We start from the raw sequence: 23,605 nt of genomic DNA on the forward strand, positions 1-23,605 counted from the left end.
CTGTCATTTTACTGAGATTTCAGGAGAGTAAAAAATAAATTGTCCATCTGCAATATTTAGCTGCAAGTCTTTAAACTGAATTGCAAATAATCCTAAAATACTGGCCATGGAAATGTTTTCCACACTCTTCTCTTCCTGAAGTACTCTAATAAATCTTACCAGAGATTTCTTAATAATAGAACAAACAAACAGAGGGATGACTAAACACTGAACAAATAGGACTCTGAAATCAAATATATTGGCAAGAAACAGAAATTTGTAATGCAGGTCACATTTTAATATAGTTTTAAAAACACTTCCAAATATAACTACAAATTTAATTAGGAAAAATACCTGAAAGAAACATGTATCTTAATTAACCATCAGTACATTATTTTAAAGAATTATTTTCCTGAATCCTTGGCTTACTTCATTGGGTTTATAAAGGTATAAACCTACTGATTTTTCCATTTGAGTATTTTGTACTAAATGTAGTTTTTCCCAGGTGATAATTATATATAAACCTGCTGAACAAAAATCATGTTTTAAATAGGGAGAAAAGTTTCCCTTAATAAGTTGGTAAAGACTGTAAGTGATACTTTTAAACTTTTGATTTACTATAAAGTAGCAATTAGTAAAATCCATACCCCTCCCCAAAAAATTCAGCTTCTATTGCAAAAATCTTCATAAAAAATGTACTCTGAGTGCAATAAAATCTCCATATTTGTTTTTCTTTAAAAAAAAAAAATCAACAAATAGACATACCAAAATAATTCATCAGAAATCAGAGCAAAGAAATATTTAACAGTATCAGGTTTGCTAAGGAAAACATTACTGTGGAAGACATCCAAGGAGTCTAAAATGCTTTTGCTGTGGCAATAACAAGGCTTCAGGCTGATGCTCCTACTCTTGTTAAAAGAGCTCTCCCCAATTTACAGTGAAAAATCAGTGCATATTCGTTTACACGTGAAAAAACAAATTTTTACAAACTATAAATTTGCTTTAAAATAATTATTTAACTCACCTTGAAAACACAGATTGAATATGATAAATCCATTATTTAACAAATTGGGTATTTGTAATGACCTAAAACCTAGCTAAAACCCATGGAAGGTTCAGGAAGTTATAATGCAGGTCAGAAGAGAGGGAGAGAGGTCAGATGCTTTCTGTGGAATGGAAGAGCAACAATTTTAATGCTATTTTGAAATACTGAAACATTCTGGGCTGAATCAGTCTCTACTACTTTTAAAACACAGCAGTAAACCAAAAATATTAAAACACAAACCCTCTCTTATTCTCAAAAACAATTTTCTGCTACATACATAAATAAAAAGTGCTTGTAACTAATATACAACACTAAAGAAATCAACTCTTAAGATCACGAACAGCTGATGTCTCATTGCCAGCAATGAGACTAGTATATGCTAAGGGTGCCAGGATATTTACAAAAGACAAAAAATATATAGATTCAATTATTACTTCCCTAGTTCTAATGTTATCATTATACCATGGGGCATAAAATAATCCTCTCTTGACATGATAATTAAAACAAACATAGTATATTATGGAAGAGTAAAATGCAAGGAAATCCTTCTTAGGGATTTCTGATAATTAAGTGTTTGTACTAGTTCATTATAAAAGACATGAAGAGAACACAATTCTGGGGAAAAAACCGACTAATTTATTTGTTTTATAAAATAAAATATAACGAGAGATCTTAGTTTAGATAATCAAGAGGTGATGGCTTTAGGTGTCATCTTAACCAAGAATAAATTCATAGTATTTCTTATTTACTTAAATAAGACAGGAAAGGAAATTCTAATTCCTGCTACCTGCCCAGTCACTTCAAAAATTCTTCTTATGGAAGTTAAAATAAAAATACCTTTGTTTTTTGGTTACTCTTTAAAGTCAAAATTTCCAGGTGCCCTGGAAACAAAGAGTTCAATTTGGTGTCTTCTGTGTTCTGAAAAAGAACAGTAAGTTTACACTGAGATCTCAGCTTTCAAATGCTGTGACCAATTATTTGTGAGTTATAATCTGCAGGTTCCATTTTTAAAATATGTGGGATGACACTGTCAATTCGTACATTGCCAATGAGACCTTTGAAAAACAATTCTTCAGTGATGGTAGCATTCATCAGTCTCAAAGCTGGCAATCTGAGTAGTAGTCTGGACAACCTAAAAAGTAAAAAAGGGGCAGAGGGGAACAGGTTGTAAATCAAAGAGAGATTTAGTAGGAAAATATGAGTAATTTCTACACGTATATTCTTTGTGGCCTAATTAAGTAAAGATCTAATTTTCAAAAGTTAAAATGAAAACTTTAGTATTCTCAAGCCTTAGAGTGTTATGACAATCACTTGGATATAAATGCAGTCTGACAGACTTCATAGGAAAGCCTTGCTCTTAACTGCTACGCTGTGCTGCCTCCACTTGGCTGTATGGACCATGGAACTAAGTTATTAAACCACGGATCAAGTTATACATTTAAGAATGGCTTAAGAACTCATTTGAGGTTGTAAGAACAGCAATGTTTTGTGTTATCAGGACACACGAAGCTCAATGATAATAGTTTTCTTGGTTTTTCTTTGCAAAAAACTACAGGAAATGGTAAAACAGGCAACAGTTATTACCATGAAGAGCACAGAACATGGGATTAACACTGGGTTCAAATGTTGACTCAACCGCCCCCTAGCTGTGAGAATGTGTTTAAGCCACTTACTTCCTGTCTCTCAAGTGTTGTGAAGATTAACGCAATGATCCCTGCCAGTTCCCGTGCTAGTGAGGTTTGTAAAGGCAGGACCATGTCTTGTGTGAAAGTACACTATAAGTTGAAAACTGCTATCCAAAAACAATGTATTATTTTTAAATAACTAGGAATGTAAGAAACAGAGAAAGAGTTCCAGAGGTCAAAGTACCTGGAACCTAATGGAACAGAGGTCACCAAACAGCTAGATGTCAAAGAGGAGGAGAAATTTAAATACTGTATTTATTTGTATAATGAGGCATACAATGACTTTTGACACTTTAAAAAACTAAAAAATAATCATAACAAAACCAACAACAAAAGAACCACTTTTCCAAAAAGCTTGTGGCATGTTTATTCTTCCTCTAAGGCCTTGCACTCTAATACTTGAGACCCAATGAGACCAGCAGCCCAGGATATTGAGTATCTTCCTGTAGTCATGTACTCTACTCCTCAAATTACTCAGTTCTGTTTGTTCCCACCAGCTGAGCTAATGTTAATGTATTAACAGAACTGGTAGGAAAACTGGTTAGATAAACTAAGGCTGATTTTCATGATAGAACTGACTTATAAAGCTATTACTTAATACACATAAAAACTCATTTTATGTAAAATGTTCTTTTACTAGTTTGAAGCTGTTAAATTAACAGTATTATTAGTAAACACATCATATAGCCCTTACTGTGTAAAGGGCACTGTTCTAAGCTCTTCACATATATTAACTGATTTAATCTTTATACTAATTGTAAAACGTGGGTACTATTATTTCCATTTTACAGGTAGAGAAATTGAAACAGAAGTTGAGTAAGTTGTCCAAGGTCATATAGCTAGTAAGTGGTAGGGTAGGGGATCAAATCCAGCTACTTTGGCTCTGATAGTTATGTGTTTACTCTATAATACTGTCCCCCTTCAAAAATTGAGTTGATCTTATAAAAAAACAATTTTTTTCAAAGGACACTGCTAAGAAATATCTTGGTAGAAATGTCATAAGCCAAATTTCAAAATTATGTATAAAATAGTCTGGTTTTTGTATTCATTCATATTTTTCCCCTTTTACAAATAAAATCCATTATTTCATGCTAAGAAATAAAGAGTTTGGATGCTAGAGTTAGACTACCTCGGTTCACAGTCAGCTCTGCCATTTATTGTGTGATCTTGGGCAAGTTACTTAACTTCTCTGTGCTGAAGTCTCCTCATATAAAATGGAAGAACAGGAGGACATAATACATGTAAAGCACTTGCAACAATGCAGTACCGCTTTTAACAGCAGCAATTTCAAAGGTCAAGGTTGACTAAATGTTGAATTACTCTTGGAATGGAAAATAATGAATAGATTGACAAAAAAGTTTTAAGATGAATTTAGTTAAATAGTATTTAACTTCTAGATACCTGTAGGTGTCATCTGGGTATGTTTTGGTTATATAATCTTGGAATTCCACGTATGCCTTCTCCTGAAATTTCTCAATCTGTTCCATGTTTTCTAGGCCTGGATGATCTGAAATATTAAAGAATGTATGTTACCCTAGTTCTGAATGCTCATTTTAAAATGCACCGAGAGTGGAGATGGAAGGCGGATGGGAAGAATAGTTTAGTTAAAAAAGAATCCCCATCATATGTGTGTCTCTTCCATTCCACAAATATATTTAGTAGCCTACCTACTAAACACCAAGCACTGTACTTTAAATCTTTAAAACTATTTTATCTCATCTACATATCTCAAAACTGAGACCACTGAGCTCTACTAAAATAAATAGCTTTCTCTATTCCAAAAGTGGTGGAAGGGAGTGTGATCATTTTGCTTTCAAAAGGAACAAAAAATAAAATGACTCAGCTTAGTTAAAAAAGCATTTTTAATACAATAAAATATTTGCAGCTTATGTTTTATACTATGTTTATGAGAAAAACCTCCCCACCATTGCTACATAAAAAGGTACTTATGAAATTATAAAACTGTGAACATTATCTCCATCAGAAAATTTATGATAATGTAGAAATATGAAATAATGTATTTAAATATTTCAATGGTCACTATAAAATTTCACAAAAGTGGAAATATTAAAGGAACTTCATAAAAATTATGCCTAACTTAAGATATATTGAAAAGTATGGAAAGCTCTGTCCTGAAAAGAATAAAAAAGTAATAAATAGAAAATATTGGGAATACATAATACAATTTCATTATAATTCAAACTTCAAATCTATGTTTTTTCAATTTTAATGAAAATGAAGGTGGCAAACGGGTTGTGATAAAAATGGAGATACATGTTATTAACTTATCTGAAACATTATAAGAAACAGCACAAAAAAGCTTTAATTATTTTATTGTTATCACTGAGGGTAAGAAGCAGGTTTCCTCAGGTAATTTTATTACGATGTATAGGAATAGAAATACACACCAAAATAAAAAATATAGAGCTTAAGATAACAGTCAATTTTTCTTATTCAGAAATTTCTCATTGAGCTTACTTGTCATTTTACTATATGTGAAAACTAGAAACTGGCAGGAAAATAAGAGAGACAATTTTCTATTTATTGGTAACTCTAAAAAGATGTTTGAAAATTTAACCCATTAACAAAACAATACTCATCTCTCAATTTGACTTTTAATGATGTCTAGAAAAATATACCTAAGAATTCAAATGTTGATTGACAACAGAACTAAAGGTCTATGATTTCATTTTACTGATTTCTTCAACTTTCCTTTCCGTACCCAGATAAATGTCTAACATCTGTAAAATTCAGCAATTTGAAGTGAATAATTCAATGGTTTTTAATATATTCAGAGTTGTGCAACCATCACCACAGTCTCATTTTAGAATATTTTTGTTACCCCAAAAGAAATTCTGTACCCATTAGTAATCACTCTCCATTCTCCCCTCTCATTAGTCCCTAGGAGCCACTCATCTAATGTCTCTACAAACTTGATTGTTCTAGACATTTCACATAAATGCAATCATAGAATATGTGGTCTTTTGTGACAGGCTTCTTTCACTTGCATACTGTTTTCAAGTTTCATCTATGTTTGTAGCATGTAGCAGAATTTCTCTCCTTTTTATAGCTGAATGATATTCCACTATATGTATATATTACATTTGTTTATCCATTCATTTGTTGATGGACACTTGGGTTGTTTCCACTTTAAGTGCACCATTTTACATTCTTACCAGATGTACAAGGGTTCCAATTTCTCTACACCATCAAATGCTTTATTTTAAATAAAAAGTAAATGTTTACATACCTGGACTGAACAGTACTATTGCCTTCAGGTAGGCATATTCATATCCATCGATGCAGAGTTTAACCATGCTATTACAAAACTCCTGTAGTTTGAAGATGTGCTCCATCAATAATTTTCTTCTTTCTGTGGACATTTTATCTTTAATTAAAAACAAAGAAACAAGCTAACAAAAGCTTCTAGTTTTTGGCTAAAATGCACAACTATTTCTATCCAAAATATTTCCTTCTCACTAATTTCCAGCTTTGAATATAACTAATCCATAAATGTTTAAAATTCAGTATCTCTGCAAGTAAAAATGAAACTAATTAATGATCTTCAGACATTGTTCATTCAAGAAAAAAATGAAACAAGCTGTTAGTATAAAAAAACCCCAAATGTAATGTTTCCTTTCAAAATACACCTTTGAGAAGATAAGCTGTAAAGACAACCACCTAAAAAACTGGTCAACCAAAAGTTTACAAAAAACTCAAATTTTGGTAACAGGATTTAAACTTATATTGGTTGAAAAAAGATGACGAAAATCATTTAGATTTCTAAAAGTTAGGTACACTACTAAAATAGAAAAAAATATTTAGCAAAAAACACTGCCAAGGCAAAAGTTGAGTCAAAGTTTTATGATAACTTTTTGAATTTATTTTTTATGTTTAAAGCACATCTGGGGCCAGCCTTGCGGCATAGTGGTTAGGTTCATGCACTCTGCTTTGGTGGCCTGGGGTTTGCAGGTTCAGATCCTAGGCACAGACCTACATATCACTCATGAAGCCATGCTATGGTGGCATCCCACATACAAAATAGAGGAAGATTGGCAACAAATGTTAGCTCAGGGCCAATCTTCCTCACCAACCAAACAAAAACCACATTTGATGAGTCAACCAAAGCTTTAAGTGAAGGCAGGCTGTAGAATACATTACAAATTTATGAGAAATCAATCAAGACTAGGAGTCCCTAAATAAGATGGGTATGTAGTGCTCCCTTCTAGTAGGTCTACTGTTGATGAGATTTTAAGGTGATTTCTCTGTTCTTAAATAGGAGGAAGCAGATAACTTAAAAATAATGTAAAACAATGGCAAATTGAATATGCTAAGGCAATAAAACGTAATTCCCAATTTATAAATTATTTCTGAACTCAAAAGGCAGTTCTCATTTGAAGATGCACATCCTTTTGGTTAGTCACAAGCCATTCTGAAGTTAAACAGTTATAAATCAGTAACTGCCTGTCTCCTCAAATAAATAAGAGCTGTAATCACCTTGGTATCAAGAAAAAGAAAAGGAGAGTAAGGACTGTTCTGTGACTCTCCAATACTGTTCAAGTGAGAGAATACATCCTGATGAATTGAATAAAAAAAAAAAAATCAGCCTATCTTGGGATTCAAAGGGCTACAATGAAGAAAGACAGTTTAAAAATTAGTGGGAAGTATATATTCATAAAGATTTGATCACCTCTATATATGTTAACCCTGGATTCTTTGGTACTTATGCCAAAGTGCAAAAATTCACAAGGCCTTGTCAGAAACAGCCTGCCAGATGTAAAGATACTTGTGTTAATTTGGTTATACTCTCATTTAAAAATATTTTGGGGTGATTAAAGAATGAATTTATCAAAATGTGAAAATTACCTAAAGTAAAAAGGGTGTTGGTAGCTAAAACATTAATGATCAGATATCTAACTTAAATCATAACGCTTTATAAAACTGATCCCCATCTTATATCCTGGAAAAGGAAATTAAGAAGGTGCTTTTTTTACCTTGTTGAAGGCTACTGTGAAGACAATTGACAAATGTTGCTAATATAGTTGCCACATTCATCACTTGCCAGCATTGGGCAAGACCAAGAGTAAAAAGTTCATTCCAATAAGCTTTTACCAATGATATGCTGTTTTCTTGCCTATTAAAACAAAACAAACATGTCACAGATTATTAACATATATTTTATAAAATTTACAATTGAGTCAGATATTTAAAAATAAAATATTACTGAACTAAAATTATTCTAGAAAGACCAACTGGGCTTGGGCTTGATCAATTCTGTGTTTTGTATAGCTGATAGCAATTGATAAGAAAGGCTTAGAAATTTAAATATTAGCTAGCTCATTAATCAATCAGCCAGTTTATAAGAACAGTTCCAAGTAGTATTTCACACTATAAGTTGGGGCTTTAATCCCACATTTCATGGAAACAGATGAAATAAAGACTGTTTTACAAGCTGGTCTTGTGGCCAAATGGTTGAATGTCTCACACTGTGCTTCAGCAGCCCAGGTTTCACCAGTTTGAATCCTGGGTGCGGACATGGTGCCGCTCGTCAAGCCACGCTGAGGCGGCATCCCACATGCCACAAGAAGAAGGATCCACAACTAAAAATACACAACTACATACTGGGAGGCTTTGGGAGAAAAAGAAAAAATAAAATCTTAAAAAAAAAAAAGATTGTTTTAAAAAAGTTAAAAGTAAAGGAATACATTTAAAAAGCTTTCCCAAGTTTTCTTTTGCTTTAAATGCAGGTAAATATTTTTTTAGAAAGGGTAATTAACATTGTTTGATGGTGGGTAAGCAACCAATTTCCTGGGAGAAATGGTTTACTCTATAACTATGTTACAGATGGGATATTAGTATCCATATAAATGAGATAACAAAGATTTCACTAGGATTAACAAAAATAAGAAAGTTTAGAAGTCCTTTCCTGAACTTCTGAATAAGAAATCTCAGCAGCATGAGAGAGCAGAAAAAGTATTAGAATAGAAGCCAAGACACCAGGGATTTTAAACCCCTATCATCCACTTATTTTCCATTTGAAATTAGGCAAATAAGCTTCTCAGGTCTCAAGTGCTTAGCCATATAAAATGCAGAAAAGCATTACACCCTATATCTTGCTCAGAGTTATTATGAGACTCAAATATAAGAATTATGTGAACAAGTTATAACATAAAGTATATGCCAGGCACTGGAGAAATAGCAATAAACAAGATAGATTAAATGCCTTCATGAAACAGAAGAGAAACATAAACAAATACATCACTTGGAATATTTTATATAAACATTATGCACACAAATGCATATGATTATACAAACATTAAGTTAGTTTCAATTAATAAAAGTTCCACAATATTAAGTAGGATGATGAATTACATAATGGGAGGGGGGGCAGAGGTGGGAGTAAGGTGTCTGGAGAAGACCTTTCTGAGGGGCTGACAGGTGAATAGAAAAAAGATGGGAAAGAACCTAAAAAAAAAAAAAAAGATCTAGGAGAATAGTATTCCAGGAAGAGTAAGAATAAGGGCAAACCTGCTGAGGTGAGAACCAGCACAGAGCACATGTTCAATAAAAACTGTTGAATGAATTACAAATGCTGTCCTCCTTTTTTGGAATGTCTTTTCCTGACCTTGTTTTACTAGTTAATTCCTATTTACCCCTTAAAATATATTTCGGAGCTCAATTTTTTGAAGAAAAATTCTCTTACCACATTCCTCTCCCAAGATAGTTAATCATACCCCCTTCAGTGCCACATATACGTTTCTATTTTATACTTATTAAATGGTATTCTGATTTATTGGTTTAGGAGTATGTCTCCTGTACTAGATTAAACCCTCACTGAAGGCAGAGACTTCCTTATTCATTTATGTATCTCAGTGAACAGCACAGTAGCAGGAATACAGAAGGAATCCAGTAAGTGATTTCTGATTGCGAAGGTAATAGAACAGGCGGAAGTTAGAACTTAGAAAAGAGAGAATGAGAAAAGCTGTGGGCACAGAACCTTTTCCAATTAAACAATCTTTAAAACAAAACCTATATACTTTATTATAAATAAGATAATGAAAGTATAAGATTTTTTCCCCTTTCTTCAAAAAGATTTAAGTTGGTAAGAACATCCTGATGAAAGGCACTTAAATGTTTTTCTCCCTAATAAATATTTAAAATTGGGATAATCAGTATGTTTAACAGAAGTCATTCATCAAGTTAAGAATCATAGCCTTTTTTTTTTTTTTTTTTTTTTTACAAACACTGCATTTTATTTAAGTATTGAGGAGAGTGATGTCAGTCATGGTGGAGTGAGGTGAGGTGTTCTCTTAGTCTCTCCCCTAAAGGGACATTCATTTACCAGCAGAGGATACCCTGCACAGCACAACCAGAGGTCTGAGAGATCCATGCGGCTATACATCTGAAGGTGAGTAGACTGGATACCTGGTAGGCTGTGGAACTAGGTGTGTGCACCCCTCTGCCTCCCCCTCCCTAGCAGGAGTGAGCCAGTTCGTGGATCTTAATGCAGCAGCTGATGCGACTGTAAAATGAGGCGGGGACATCCTGGCCTGTGCAAACAATTTCAGAGTTGCAGCTTAGCCCATGGGGGTGTCCATCGTGCCACGGCAGCCCTGCCAGTGGGAATGCTCTACACCAAGTACTGGCTCAGCACCCATGTAGGCACCCCTCTTGCCTAGTGTGCAACAGCTCAGCCGGTCCCCAGCTGAGCACAGAGGCCCCAGCTGCCTCAACCTGCCTGCCCAGTGCAGATGCCCTGCCCCCGTAAGCACAACCTGCACAGTGGCTGGGATCAGTCTGGGCAAATGCAGAGTAGCCCTACTCGCACAACTTCCAGCAAACAGGGGCAGCTCAGAAAACAGAGCTTCTGCCATCCCCTCAGTGGTGGCAGGTAGAATCTGCAACCTGATACTACCACAAATGTGCCGACAAAGGATGGATTCATCAAACACCATGAAGAACTACAGTAACACTTCAGAGCAGAAGGAAAAAGGCCAGTCTCCAGAAACCAATACTGAAGTCGCAGAAATTTACAATATAAATGACAGAGAATTTAAAATAGCTGTCATAAGGAAACTCAGAGAGTTACAAGAAAACTCAGAAAGACAGTGCAATGAGTTCAGGAACAAAATCAATGAATAGAAGGAATACTTCACCAGAGATCAAAACTATACCAAAACAAAACAAAACAAACCAAAGAGAAATGCTGTATATGAAGAAAACAATAACATACAAAAATAATCTAGAAACCATTAAAAAAATACAGCTGATGCTATGGAGGACAGAATTAGTGAACTAGAGGACAGAAATATGGAAATACTTCAGGTAGAGGAGGAGAGAGAACTAAGGTTTTTTAAAAATGAAGAAATCCATCAAGAAATATCTGACTCAATTAGGAAAAGCAATATAAGGATTATAGGTATTCCAGAGTGAGAAGAGAATGAGAAAGGAGCAGAGAGCTTGTTGAAAGAAATAATAGCTGAGAACTTCCCAAACCTGGGGAAGAAACTAGATTTACAAGCACATGAAACCAAGAGAACTCCTAATTACCTCAATGCAAAAAAACCTTCTCCAAAGCATATAATATTAAAACTGGCAAAAGAGAATGACAAGGAAAAAACATTAAGGGCAGCAAGGCAGAAGAAAATAACCAACAAAGGAACCCTATCAGGCTTTCAGCAGATTTCTTGGCAGAAACCTTACAGGTTAGAAAAGACTAGAATGGTATATTCAAAATACTGAAAGACAGAAACTTTCAGCCAAGAATACTCTATCCAGCAAAACTATCCTTCAGCTACAATGGAGAAATAAAAGCTTTCCTGGATAAACAAAAGCTGAGGGAGTTCATCGCCACCAGATCCCCCTTACAAGAAATGATGAAGGAAGCCCTTCCACCTGAAAGAAAAAGCCAAAGGTTTAGAAAGCCTTGTGCAAGGAGATAAACAGACAGACAAAATAAGAAAACGGCAGGATTCTATCATAACAGGTTAGGAAACACTTCATTATAACATAAAAGATAAAGGGAAGGAAGGCATCAAAAATAACTTAAACATTTCAATTTAGTCATAAACTCACAACATAAAAAAGAATTTGTGACAACAGTAACTCAGAAGGAGAAGAGGAAAGGGATGGAACGTGCTTAGGCAAATGGACATAAGATGTTATTAGAAAATGGACTACTTCATCTATAAGAGCTTTTACACAAACCTCATGGTAACCACTAAACGAAGAATCAGAATAGAGCCACAAATCATAAATAGAAAACTATCAGAAAAAACCACCAAACTGAAATGGCAGTCAGAAAAGCAAGGGAAGAGAAACAATGGAAATATAGAATAATTGGAAAACAAGAGATACAATGGCAGTAGTAAGCCATCATATATCAGTAATCACTCTAAATGTAAATACATTGAATTCTCAAATCAAAACAGACAGAGAGGCTGGATGGATTAAAAAACAAGACCCAAGAATATGCTGGCTCCAGGAAACACATCTCAGCTCAAAAGAAAAACACAGGCTCAGAGTGAAAGGATGGAAACCACAGAAATAGAAAGAACTAGGACAATACTATGAAAAACTATACGCCAACAAATTGGACAATCTAGAAGAAATGGATAAATTCTTAGACTCATACAACCTCCCAAAACTAAATCAAGAAGCAACAGAGAATCTGAATAGACCAATCACACGTAAAGACATTAAAACAGTAATCAAAAACCTTCCAAAAAACAAAAGCCCAGGACCAGATGTCTTCTCTGGCAAATTCTACCAAACATTCAAAGATTTAACAGCTATCCTTCTCAAACTATTCCAAAAAATGAAGAAGACGGTACGCTTTCTAACACATTCTAGGAGGGCAATATCACCCTGATACCAAAACCAGACAAGGACAACACAAAGAAGGAAAATGACAGGCAAATATCACTGATGAACATACACGCAAAAATCCTCAACAAAGTATTGGCAAACTCAATACAGCAATACATTAAAAGGATCATACACCATGAGCAAATGGGATTTATACCAGGGACACAAGGATGGTTCAACATCCGCAAATCAATCAATGTGATACACCACATTAACAAAATGAGGAATAAAAACCACATGATCATCTCAATAGATGCAGAGAAAGCATTTGACAAGATTCAACATAGATTTATGATTAAAACTCTCAATAAAATGGGTATAGAAAGAAAGTACCTTGACAAAATAAAGGCCGTATATTATACTATAAACTTACAGCCAACAACATACTTAACAGTGAAAAACTGAAAGCCATCTTTCTAAGAACAGGAAGAAGACAAGGGTGCCAACTCTCACCATTCCTACTCCACACAGTACTGGAGGTTTTGGCCAGAGCAATCAGGCAAGAAAAAGAAATAAAAGGTATCCAAATTGGAAAGGAAGAGGTGAAACTGTTGCTGTTTGCTGATGAAATGATTCTATATACAGAAAACCCTAAAGAATCCACCAGAAAACTATTAGAAATAATCACTGGGGCCAGCCTGGTGGCGCAGCGGTTAAGTTCTCACATTCCGCTTCACAGTGGCCCAGGGTTCGCTGGTTCAGATTCTGGGTGCAGACATGGCACTGCTTTGCAAAAGCCATGCTGTGGTAGGCATCCCATACATAAAGTAGAGGAAGATAGGCATGGATGTTAGCTCAGGGCCAGTCTTCCTCAGCAAAAAAGAGGAGGATTGGCAGCAGTTAGCTCAGGGCTAATCTTCCTCAAAAATAAAAAAAGAAAGAAATAATCACCAACTACAGCAAAGTTGCAGGGTCCAAAGTCAACTTACAAAAGTCAGTTGCATTTTTAGACACTAGTAATGAACTAGCAGAAAGAGAAGTCAAGGATACAGTACCATTTATAATTGACACAGAGAATAAAATATTTAGGAACAAATTCAACCAAGGAGGTGAAAGACCTATACAATAAAAACTGTAAGACATTACTGAAAGAAATCAATGATGACATAAAGAAATGGAAAAGATACTCCATGCACAAGGATTTGAAGAATAAACATAGGGGGGCTGGCCCCGTGGCCGAGTGGTTAAGTTTGCGCGCTCCGCTGCAGGCGGCCCAGTGTTTCGTTGGTTCGAATCCTGGGCGCGGACACGGCACTGCTCATCGAGCCACGCTGAGGCGGCGTCCCACATGCCACAACTAGAAGGACCCACAACGAAGAATATACAACTATGTACTGGGGGGCTTTGGGGAGAAAAAGGAAAAAAAATAAAAAATAAAAAAATAAAAAAATAAAAAAATCTTTGAAGAATAAACATAGTTAAAACGTCACTATTACCTAAAGCAATCTACAGACTGAATGCAATCCCAATCAGAAACCCAATGACATTCTTCATGGAAATAGAACAAAGAATCCTAAAATTAATATGGCGCAACAAAATGCCTTGAATAGCTAGAACAATCCTGAGAGAACAGAACAAAGCTGGAAGCATCATGACTCTGACTTCAAACTATACTACAAAGCTACAGTAATTAAAACAGCATGGCATTGGTACAAAAACAGGCACACAGATCAATGGAACAGAACTGAAAGCCCAGAAATAAAACCACACATCTCTGGACAGTTCATCTTTGACAAAGGAGCCAAGAACCTAACAATGGAGAAAGGCAAGTCTCTTCAATAAACGGTGTCGGGAAAATTCGACAGCCACACGCAAAAGAATGAAAGTAGACCATCATCTTACACCATGCACAAAAATGAACTCAAAATGGATTAAAAACTTTAATGTAAGACCTGAAACCATAAAACTCCTACAAGAAAATATAGGTAGTACACTCTCTGACAAAGGTCTTAGCAGCATCTTTTCGGATACCACATCTACTCAGTCAAGGGAAACAAAAGAAAAAATAAACAAAAGGGACTATCAGAGTAAAGAGCTTCTCCAAGGCAAAGGAAATCATGAACAAAATGAAAAGACAACACACCAACTGGGAGAAAATATTTGCAAATCATATATCCAACAAGGGGATAATTTCCAAAATATATAAAGAATTCATAAAACTCAACAACAACAAAAACAAACAACCTGATCAAAAAATGGAAAGAAGGATATGAGCAGACATTTTTCCAAAGAAGATATACAGATGGCCAACAGGCACATGAAAAGATGTTCAATATCACTAAATATTAGGGAAATGCAAATAAAAACCACAGTGAGATATCACCTTAGACCTGTCAGAATGGCTATAATTAGCATGACAAAAAAACAATTGTTGAAGAGGATGTGGAGAAAAGGGAACCCTCATACACTGCTGGTGGGACCAAATTGGTGCAGCCACTATGGAAAACAGTATAGAGATTTCTTAAAAAACTAAAAATAGAAATATTATATGATCCAGCTATCCCACTACTGGGTATTTCCCCAAAGAACATGAAATAAACAATTCAAAGAGATTTACGCACCCCTATGTTCATTGCAGCATTATTCACAATAGCCAAGAAGTGGAACCAACCCACGTGCCCAGTGACTGATGTTTGGACAAAGAAGATGTGGTATACTCACACAATGGAATACCACTCGTCTATAAAAAAGATAAAATCGGGGCCAGCCCCATGACCAAGTGGTTAAGTTCATGCACTCTGCTGCAGCACCCTAGGGTTTTGCTGCTTTGGATCCTGGGTGTGGACATGGCACCACTCATCAGGCCACGCTGAAGCGGCATCCCACATGCCATGACTAGAAGGATCCATAACTGAAATATACAACTATGTACTGGGGGGATTTGGGGAGGAAAAAAAAAGAAGATTGGCAACAGTGGTCAGCTCAGGTGCCAATCTTTAAAAAGAGAAAAAAAAAAAAGACAAAATCGTCCCATTTGCAACAACATGGATGGACTTTGAGGGTATTATGTTAAGCGAAATAAGTCAGACAGAGAAAGACAAACATTGTATGATTTCACTCATATGTAGAAGATAAACACATGACAAAGAGAAGAGATTAGTGGTTACCAGCAGGGAAGGGGATAGAGAAGGGTGGGTGAAAGGGACAAAGGGGCACATATGTATGATGACAGATAAAAATTAGACTATTGGTGGTGAGCATGATGCAGTCTATGCAGAAGCTGATATATAATAATGTACACCTGAAACTATACAATTTATAAACCAATAACACCTCAATAAAATAACTGAAAAAATAAAAAAGATTTGAACATGCTCAAACAAAAGCTATTATTGCCAAATTAAGAGTTACGGAACGTAGTTTTTCTCACTGGGAATTATTCAAGTGAAATTTTAACTCCAGGCAGAGCTCTCTTTTCCATTCACTATCTGAGAAGGATTACTCGTCATAAGAAACTGGCAATCAAAATCTATTTGAAAGTAAAATTTAAGTGAAAAGAAAATCAATATTTCAAAATCTCCATATAAAAGATTAAAATTTCAATCTCCAACAACAAAAAAGATAAGATACTATTTTCATTTATCAGAAAAAATGGATAAAATCCAGAATTGAAGAGGATATGAGGAAATAAACATTCATTTTCATACACTGCTGATGTGAGTATAAAATGGCTTATCATATTTTTGGAGGACAATCTGGTAGCACCTACTAAAAATCTAGAATGTGGTCAGTAACATGGCGGAGTGAGCAGTTTTCTTTGTCTCTCTCCCTTTGAACTACAACTAATTGGACATTCACTGGTCAACAAAGGATATCCACACCGCACCTCAGGACGCCTGAGAGACCCACATTGCTATACATTGGAAGATGGATGGACTTCCCCCCAGGAGGAGGTGGAGATAGGTGAAAACTCTCTGGCCCCCAGACAGCCTAGCACCTGCAAGTGACTTTCTACCGGCTGATACGCTCATAGCATCGCCACAGCACCAAGGGTGGGTGTGCGCGCACATTGGAGGCATGACAGCAGAAACAGGTGACTACAGGCTTAAGCCCCCACTGATTCCTCCTTAGCCCAGTGGGAAAATCCACAGTCCCACAGCAGCCGCAAGGAAAGCCTCTACTTGGCCTCAGAAGAGAGGCCCTGCCCAGCAATCAGACTGCTGGGAGGCCCTGAGGCAAAAGGGGCTCCACCGACTGAGCAACCATCGGCTGCATTTAACACACACAGCCCTGCTGTGGCCCAAAGGGAGCAAGGGAGACCCAGGGGGATGTGTGAGGGGGCAGTGACAATTTGGAGCCCCAGGCAGACTGCTCCCTGGTCCAGAGGAAAAATCCACAGTCCTACAGAAGCTAGAGGGAAAGACTCTGCTCAGCGTTAGTGGAGAGGCCCTGCCTGGCACTCATAAGGCTGGAAGGCCCTGGCGCAGAAGTGGCACAGCTAGGTGAGCTAACCACAGACTGCAGTAGATACCCATAGCTCTGCTGCGGCCCATAGTGGACAAGTGAGATCTTGTGGGACTTGATGGTGGCAGAGCTGCGAGTCTAGCTGAACTTGCTCCTGGCCGCTGTGAAAGCCCATAACACCGCTGTAGACCCTAAGCAGGGAATGTGTCTAGGCGGTCTGTGAGAGTAGGCACCAGCAACCTGAGGCCCCCTTTCGATTGTCCACACAGCTGATGAGAGACCCCACAGGGCCACTGCGATCACAAGGAGGGGCCCAGGCTCGGTGAGGAACAGCTGAGAGGGATCCTGGTTGGTGCAGATTACACGGCTGCCCCCAACCCTGACCAGTAGAAGCAAGTAGAAGCAGTAACCAAGCTCTATCTCTATGCAGAGGCACAAATCCACACCATCAAGCAGTGTGAAAAAATATATTAAAGCTCCAGAACAGAAGGAAAATGACAAGTACCCAGAAAACAATCCCGAAGACACTGAAATCTATAACCTAAATGACAATGAATTCAAAATAGACATCATTAAAAAACTCAATGAATTAAAAGAGAACACAGATAGACAACTCAGCAAGTTCAGGAGCTATGTCACAAAAGACCTTGACACTATAAAGAAGAACCAATCACAAATATTGGAGATGCAGGAGATTAAGAAAAATCTGGACTCTGAACAGTAGGGTTGATAATACAGCAGACAGAATTAGCAATTTGGAGGATACAAATATAGAAATGCTACAGATAGAGGAGGAGAGAGAACTAAGACTAAAAAGAAATGAAGAAACTCTCCGAGAAATATCTGGCTTAATTGGGAAATGCAATATAAGGATTATAGGTATCCCAGAGGAAGAAGACAAGGAGAAGGGGGCAGAAAGCCTGTTCAAAGAAATAATGGCTGAGAACTTCCCAAACCTGGGGAGAGAGACGGAACTCCATGTGACAGAAGCTAATAGATCTCCAAACTTTATCAATGTAAGAAGACCAACCCTAAAGGCATATAGTAGTAAAGCTTGCAAAAGTCAATGACACAGAGAAAATATTAAGGGCAGCAAGGCAGAAGAAAATAACCTACACAGTAACCCCCATAAGGCTGTCAGCAGGTTTCTCAGCAGATACCTTACAGGCTAGAAGAGAGTGGAATGATATATTCAAAACTCTGAAGGTCAAAAACTTGCAGCCAAGGGGCTGGCCCCGTGGCCGAGTGGTTGAGTTCGTGTGCCCCGCTGCAGGCGGCCCAGTGTTTCGTTGGTTCGGGTCCTGGGCGCGGACATGGCACTGCTCGTCGAGCCGCGCTGGGGCGGCGTCCCACATGCCCACAACAAAGAATATACAACTATGTACGGGGGTGCTTTGGGGAGAAAAAGGAAATAAAATAAAATCTTTAAAAAAAAAAAAAAAAAAAAAAAAACTTGCAGCCAAGAATACTCTATCTAGCGAAAATATCCTTCAAATATGATGGAGAAATAAAAACTTTCCCAGATAAACAAAAGTTAAGGGAGTTCATTGCCCCAAGAGCCCCCCTACAAGAAATGCTCAGGAAGACCCTCATACCTGAAAAAACAAAAAAAGGAAAGGGGTTACAAAACCCAGAGCAAAGGAGATAAGTAGAACAACAAAATCAGAAAGTTGCAGCTCTCCATCAGAACAGGTTACCAAAGGCTAAGTATAACATTAAAGATAAAAGGAAGGGAAACACCAAGAATAAATATAATGTTGTCATTTTAACCACAAACTCACAACATAAGATGAAGAAGAAAAAAATCTGACAACAACAACAACATGGAAGGGGAAGAGGAAAGGGATAGAATGGCTTAATCTAAGGAAATAAGAGGCTATCAGAAAATGGACTATCTCAACTATAAGATGTTTTATACAAACCACATGGTAACCACTAAACAAATAACAAGAATAAAGACACAAATCACAAATAAGAAGTAAGCTAATAGAGAAAACTACCTACTTGAATTGGTAGTCCAAAAATCATGGGACGAGAAACAAAGGCAATGCAAGAGAACTGGAAAACAAGAGATAAAATGGCAGCATTAGGCCCCCACATTTCAATAATCACTCTAAATGTAAATGGATTGAATTCTTCAATCAAAAGACATAAGAGTGGCAGGATGGATTAAAGAACAACACCCAACAATATGCTGCCTCCTGGAAACACATCTCATCCCCAAAGACAAACACAGATTCAGAGTGAAGGGATGGAAGATGATACTCCAAGCTAATAATGAACATAAGAAAGCAAGTGTCGTCATACTTATATCAGACAAAGTAGATTTCAAAGCAAAACAGATAGAGAGAAAGAGGGGCAGTTTATAATGATAAAAGGGACACGCCACCAAGAAAACATAACACTTATAAATATATATACATTCAACACAGGAGCACCAAAGTATGTAAAGGAACTATCAACAAAACTAAAAGGAGATATCAACAGCAATACAATAATAGTAGGGGACCTCAACACTCCACTAACACCAATGGATAGATCATCCAAACAGAAAGTCAACATGGAAATTGTAGAATTAAATGAAAAACTAGACCAGATGGACTTAATAGATATATATAGAACACTCCATCCAAAAACAGCAGGTTACACATTCGTCTCAAGTGCACATGGAACATTCTCAAGGATAGACCATATCCTGGGAAATAAAGCAAGCCTCAACAAATTCAAGAGGGTTGAAATAGCATCAAGCATCTTTTCTGACCATGATGCTAGGAAACTAGAAATCAACTATAAGAATAAAGTTGGGAAAGGGGCAAAAATGGAGATTAAACAACATCCCACTGAACAACCAATGGACCACTGAAGAAATTAAAGAAGAAATCAAATATCTGGAGACAGATGAAGATGAAAACATGCCATAGCAACTCATTTGGGATGCAGCAAAAGTGGTCCTAAGAGGGAAATTCACTGCAACACAGGCTCACCTCAATAAAGAAGAAAAATCTCACATAAGCAATCTCAAACAACATATGACAGAACTAGAAAAAGATGAACAAAGCCCAAAGTCAGTAGAAGGAGGGAAATAATAAAAGAGCAGAAATAACTGAAATCGAAACAAAAAAGACAGTAGAAGGGATCAATGAAACAAAGAGTTGGTTCTCTGAGAAAATAAACAAAATTGACAAACTCTCAGCCAGGGTCACTAAGAAAAAAAGAGAGAAGATGCAAATACATAAAACTAGAAATGAAAAAGGAGAAATCACAATGGATACCACAGAAATACAAAGGATCATAAGAGAATACTATGAAAAACTATATGCCAACAAACTGGACAACCTAGAAGAAATGGATAAATTCTCAGACTGTTACAACCTCCCAAAACTGAAGCAGGAAGAAATAGAGAATCTGAATAGACCAATCACAAGAAATTCAAACAGTCATCAAAAACTCCCCAAAAATAAAAGTCCAGGACCAGAGAGCTTCTCTGGAGAATTCTACTAAAGATTCAAAGATTTAATACCTATCCTTTTCAAATTATTCCAGAAAACTGAGGAAGATGGAGTACTTCCTAACACATTCTATGAAGCCAACATCACCCTGATCCCAAAATCAGACAAAGACAACACAAAGAAGGAAAACTACAGGCCAATTTCACTGATGAACATAAATGCAAAAAAACCTCAACAAAATTCCGGCAAACCAAATACAGCAGTACATTAAAAAGATCACACACCATGATCAAATGGGATTTATACCACGGACACAGGGATGGTTCAACATCTGCAAGGCAATCAACGTGATACACTACATGAACAAAATGAGAAACAAAAACCATATGATCATTTAAATAGATGCAGAGAAAGCATTCGACAAGATCCAACATCCATTTATGATAGAAACTCTTAATAAAATGGGTATAGAAGAAAAGTACCTCAACATAATAAAGGCCATATATGACAAACCCACAGCCAACATCATACCCAATGGGCCAAAACTGAAAGCCATCCCTCTGAGAACAGGAACAAGACAAGGGTGTCCACTCTCACTACTCTTATTCAACATAGTACTGGAGGTTTTGGCCAGAGCAATTAGGCAGGAAAAAGAAATAAAAGGAATCCAAATAGCCAATGAAGACGTGACACTCTCGCCGTTTGCAGATGACATTATCTAATATATAGAATACCCCAAATAATCCACTGGAAAACTATTAGAAATAATCAACAACTACAGCATAGTTGCAGGGTACAAAATCAACATACATAAACCAGTAGCATTTCTTTACTCTAACAACAAACTAACAGAAAAAGAACTCAACAACACAATCCCATTCACAATCGCAACAAAAAGAATAAAATACCTTGGGGTAAATTTAACCAAGGAAGTCAAAGACCTATACAATGAAAACTATAAGGCTTTCCTGAAAGAAATTGACGATGACATAAAGAGATGGAAAGACATTCCACGCACATGGAGTGGAAGAATAAACATAGTTAAAATGTCCATTCTACCTAAAGCAATCTACAGAGTCAACGCTATCCCAATCAGAATCCCAATGACATTCTTTAAAAAAATAGAACAAAGAATCCTAAAATTCATATGGGGCAACAAAAGACCCTGAATCGCTAAAGCAATCCTGAGAAAAAAGAACAAAGCTGGAGGCATGAAAATCCCTGACTTCAAAACATACTACAAAGCTACAGTAATCAAAACAGCATGGTACTGGTACAAAAACAGGTGCAGATGAATGGAACAGAATTGAAAGTCCAAAAATAAAACCACACATCTATGGACAGCTAACCTTCAACAAAGGAACCCAGGGCATACAATGGAGAAAACAGTCTCTTTCACTAATTATGCTGGGAAAACTGGACAGCCACTTGTAAAAGAATGAAAATTGACCAGTCTTTTTCACCATGCACAAAAATTAACTCAAAATGGATCAAAGACCTAAAGGTAAGACCGGAAACCATAAGGCTTCCAGAAGAAAATATAGGCTGTACATTCTTTGACATCAGTATCAAAAGGATCTTTTTGGACACCATGTCTTCTCAGACAAGGGAAACAATAGAAAGAATAAACAAATGGGACTTCATAAGACTAAAGAGCTTCTTCAAGGCAAGGGAACACAGGAGTGAAACAAAAAAACAACCCACCAATTGGGAAAAAATATTTGCAAGTCATATATCCAAGTTTTATACAGAACTCACACAACTCAACAACAAAAAATCAAACAACCCGATCAAAAAATGGGCAGGGAACATGAACAGACATTTCTCCAAAAAAGATATACGGATGGCCAATAGACACATGAAAAGAAGCTCATCATCACTAATCATCTGGGAAATGCAACTCAAAACTACACTAAGATATCACCTTATGTCCGTTAGAATGGCAAAAATAACCAAAACAAAAAGTGACAAATGTTGGAGAGGTTGTGGAGAAAAAGGACCCCTCATGCACTGCTGGTGGGAATGCAAACTAGTGCAGCCACTATGGAAAACAGTATGGAGATTTCTCAAAAAATTAAAAATAGAACTACCACATGATCCAGCCATCCCACTACTGGGTATCTATCCAAGGAACCTGAAGTCAGCAATTCCAGAAGTCCCATGCACCCCTATGTTTGTTGCAGCATTATTTACAACAGCCAAGATGTGGAAGCAACCTAAGTGCCCATCAAGTGATGATTGGATAAAGAAGATATGGTATATATATACACCATGGAATACTACTCAGCCATAACAAAAGATAAAATCGTCCCATTCACAACAACATGGATGGACCTTGAGGGTATTATGTTAAGTGAAATAAGCCAGACAGAGAAAGACGAACTGTACATGACTCCACTCACAGGTGGAAGTTAACATATAGACAAGGAGAACTGATCGGTGGTTACCAGGGAAAAAGGGCGGGTGGGGGAGGGCACAAAGGGTGAAGTGGTGTACCCACAACATGACTAACAATAACGTACAACTGAAATCTCACAAGGTTGTAATCTATCATAATCTTAATAAAAAAAAAGTAAACATGATGCTTCAAGTGTGAAGTAAGTCAGTTTTCACCTTAACCTCTGATCCTCAAGTTTTAAAGAAGAAACAGCTAACTAGGGTACTTAACTAGTGAACACAGGACAGGAAAAAGAACAGAGCCCAGGGTTCGCAGGTTTGGATCCCGGGTGTGGACCTACCACTGCTCAAGCCACACTGTGGCGGCATCCCACATACAAAATAGAGGAAGACTGGCATAGATGTTAGCTCAGTGACAATCTTCCTCAAGCAAAAAGAGGAAGGTTGGTAACAGACATTAGCTCAGGGCCAATCTTCCTCACCCCCCGCACCAAAAAAAAATCAAGTTCTTACTGTCCCGTGCTGTATCTCATAGTAAAAAAGTACTTTGATGTTGGCAGAGACTCAGAGAAAAGGTTAAGGGGTATCAGTGAAGAGAATGAGGATCATCAAAATTGTTATGAGTACCCCCAAAGGAAAAAAGATGAAAGGGGCAACTGAGGAATAAATTACCAGATTATTTTGCTTCCAAAGGAAAAGTGAAAGAGCTAAATGTAGACATCAGTTATAGAAAGATATCTGTTTACATTTTTATCTGAAATAGAAACAAAAGATCTTCA

At 36.8% G+C, this 23,605-nt stretch overlaps 1 protein-coding gene across 13 annotated transcripts in view; it reads right to left on the reverse strand.

Annotated features, from left to right (window-relative positions):
• Positions 1 to 255: 255 nt before the first annotated feature.
• Positions 256 to 23,605, reverse strand: part of NR2C1 (nuclear receptor subfamily 2 group C member 1) — a 65,149-nt gene continuing 41,799 nt past the window's right edge. For 8 of the 13 annotated variants that reach the window (XM_023631356.2, XM_023631358.2, XM_023631360.2 and 5 more), the window contains 6 exons: positions 7,704 to 7,843; positions 5,960 to 6,097; positions 4,111 to 4,216; positions 2,066 to 2,156; positions 1,862 to 1,942; positions 256 to 1,145 (listed from right to left, as the gene is read on the reverse strand). In XM_023631356.2, coding sequence (XP_023487124.2) covers positions 1,095 to 1,145; positions 1,862 to 1,942; positions 2,066 to 2,156; positions 4,111 to 4,216; positions 5,960 to 6,097; positions 7,704 to 7,843 — 607 coding nt within the window. In that variant the 3' untranslated portion in view covers positions 256 to 1,094. The remainder of the gene's footprint in view (positions 1,146 to 1,861; positions 1,943 to 2,065; positions 2,157 to 4,110; positions 4,217 to 5,959; positions 6,098 to 7,703; positions 7,844 to 23,605) is intronic. The other 5 variants (XM_023631357.2, XM_070254504.1, XM_070254501.1 and 2 more) reach the window with 1 other exon arrangement.

The sequence above is a fragment of the Equus caballus genome, chromosome 28 (genome assembly GCF_041296265.1).
Source record: "Equus caballus isolate H_3958 breed thoroughbred chromosome 28, TB-T2T, whole genome shotgun sequence".
NCBI lineage: Eukaryota > Metazoa > Chordata > Mammalia > Perissodactyla > Equidae > Equus > Equus caballus.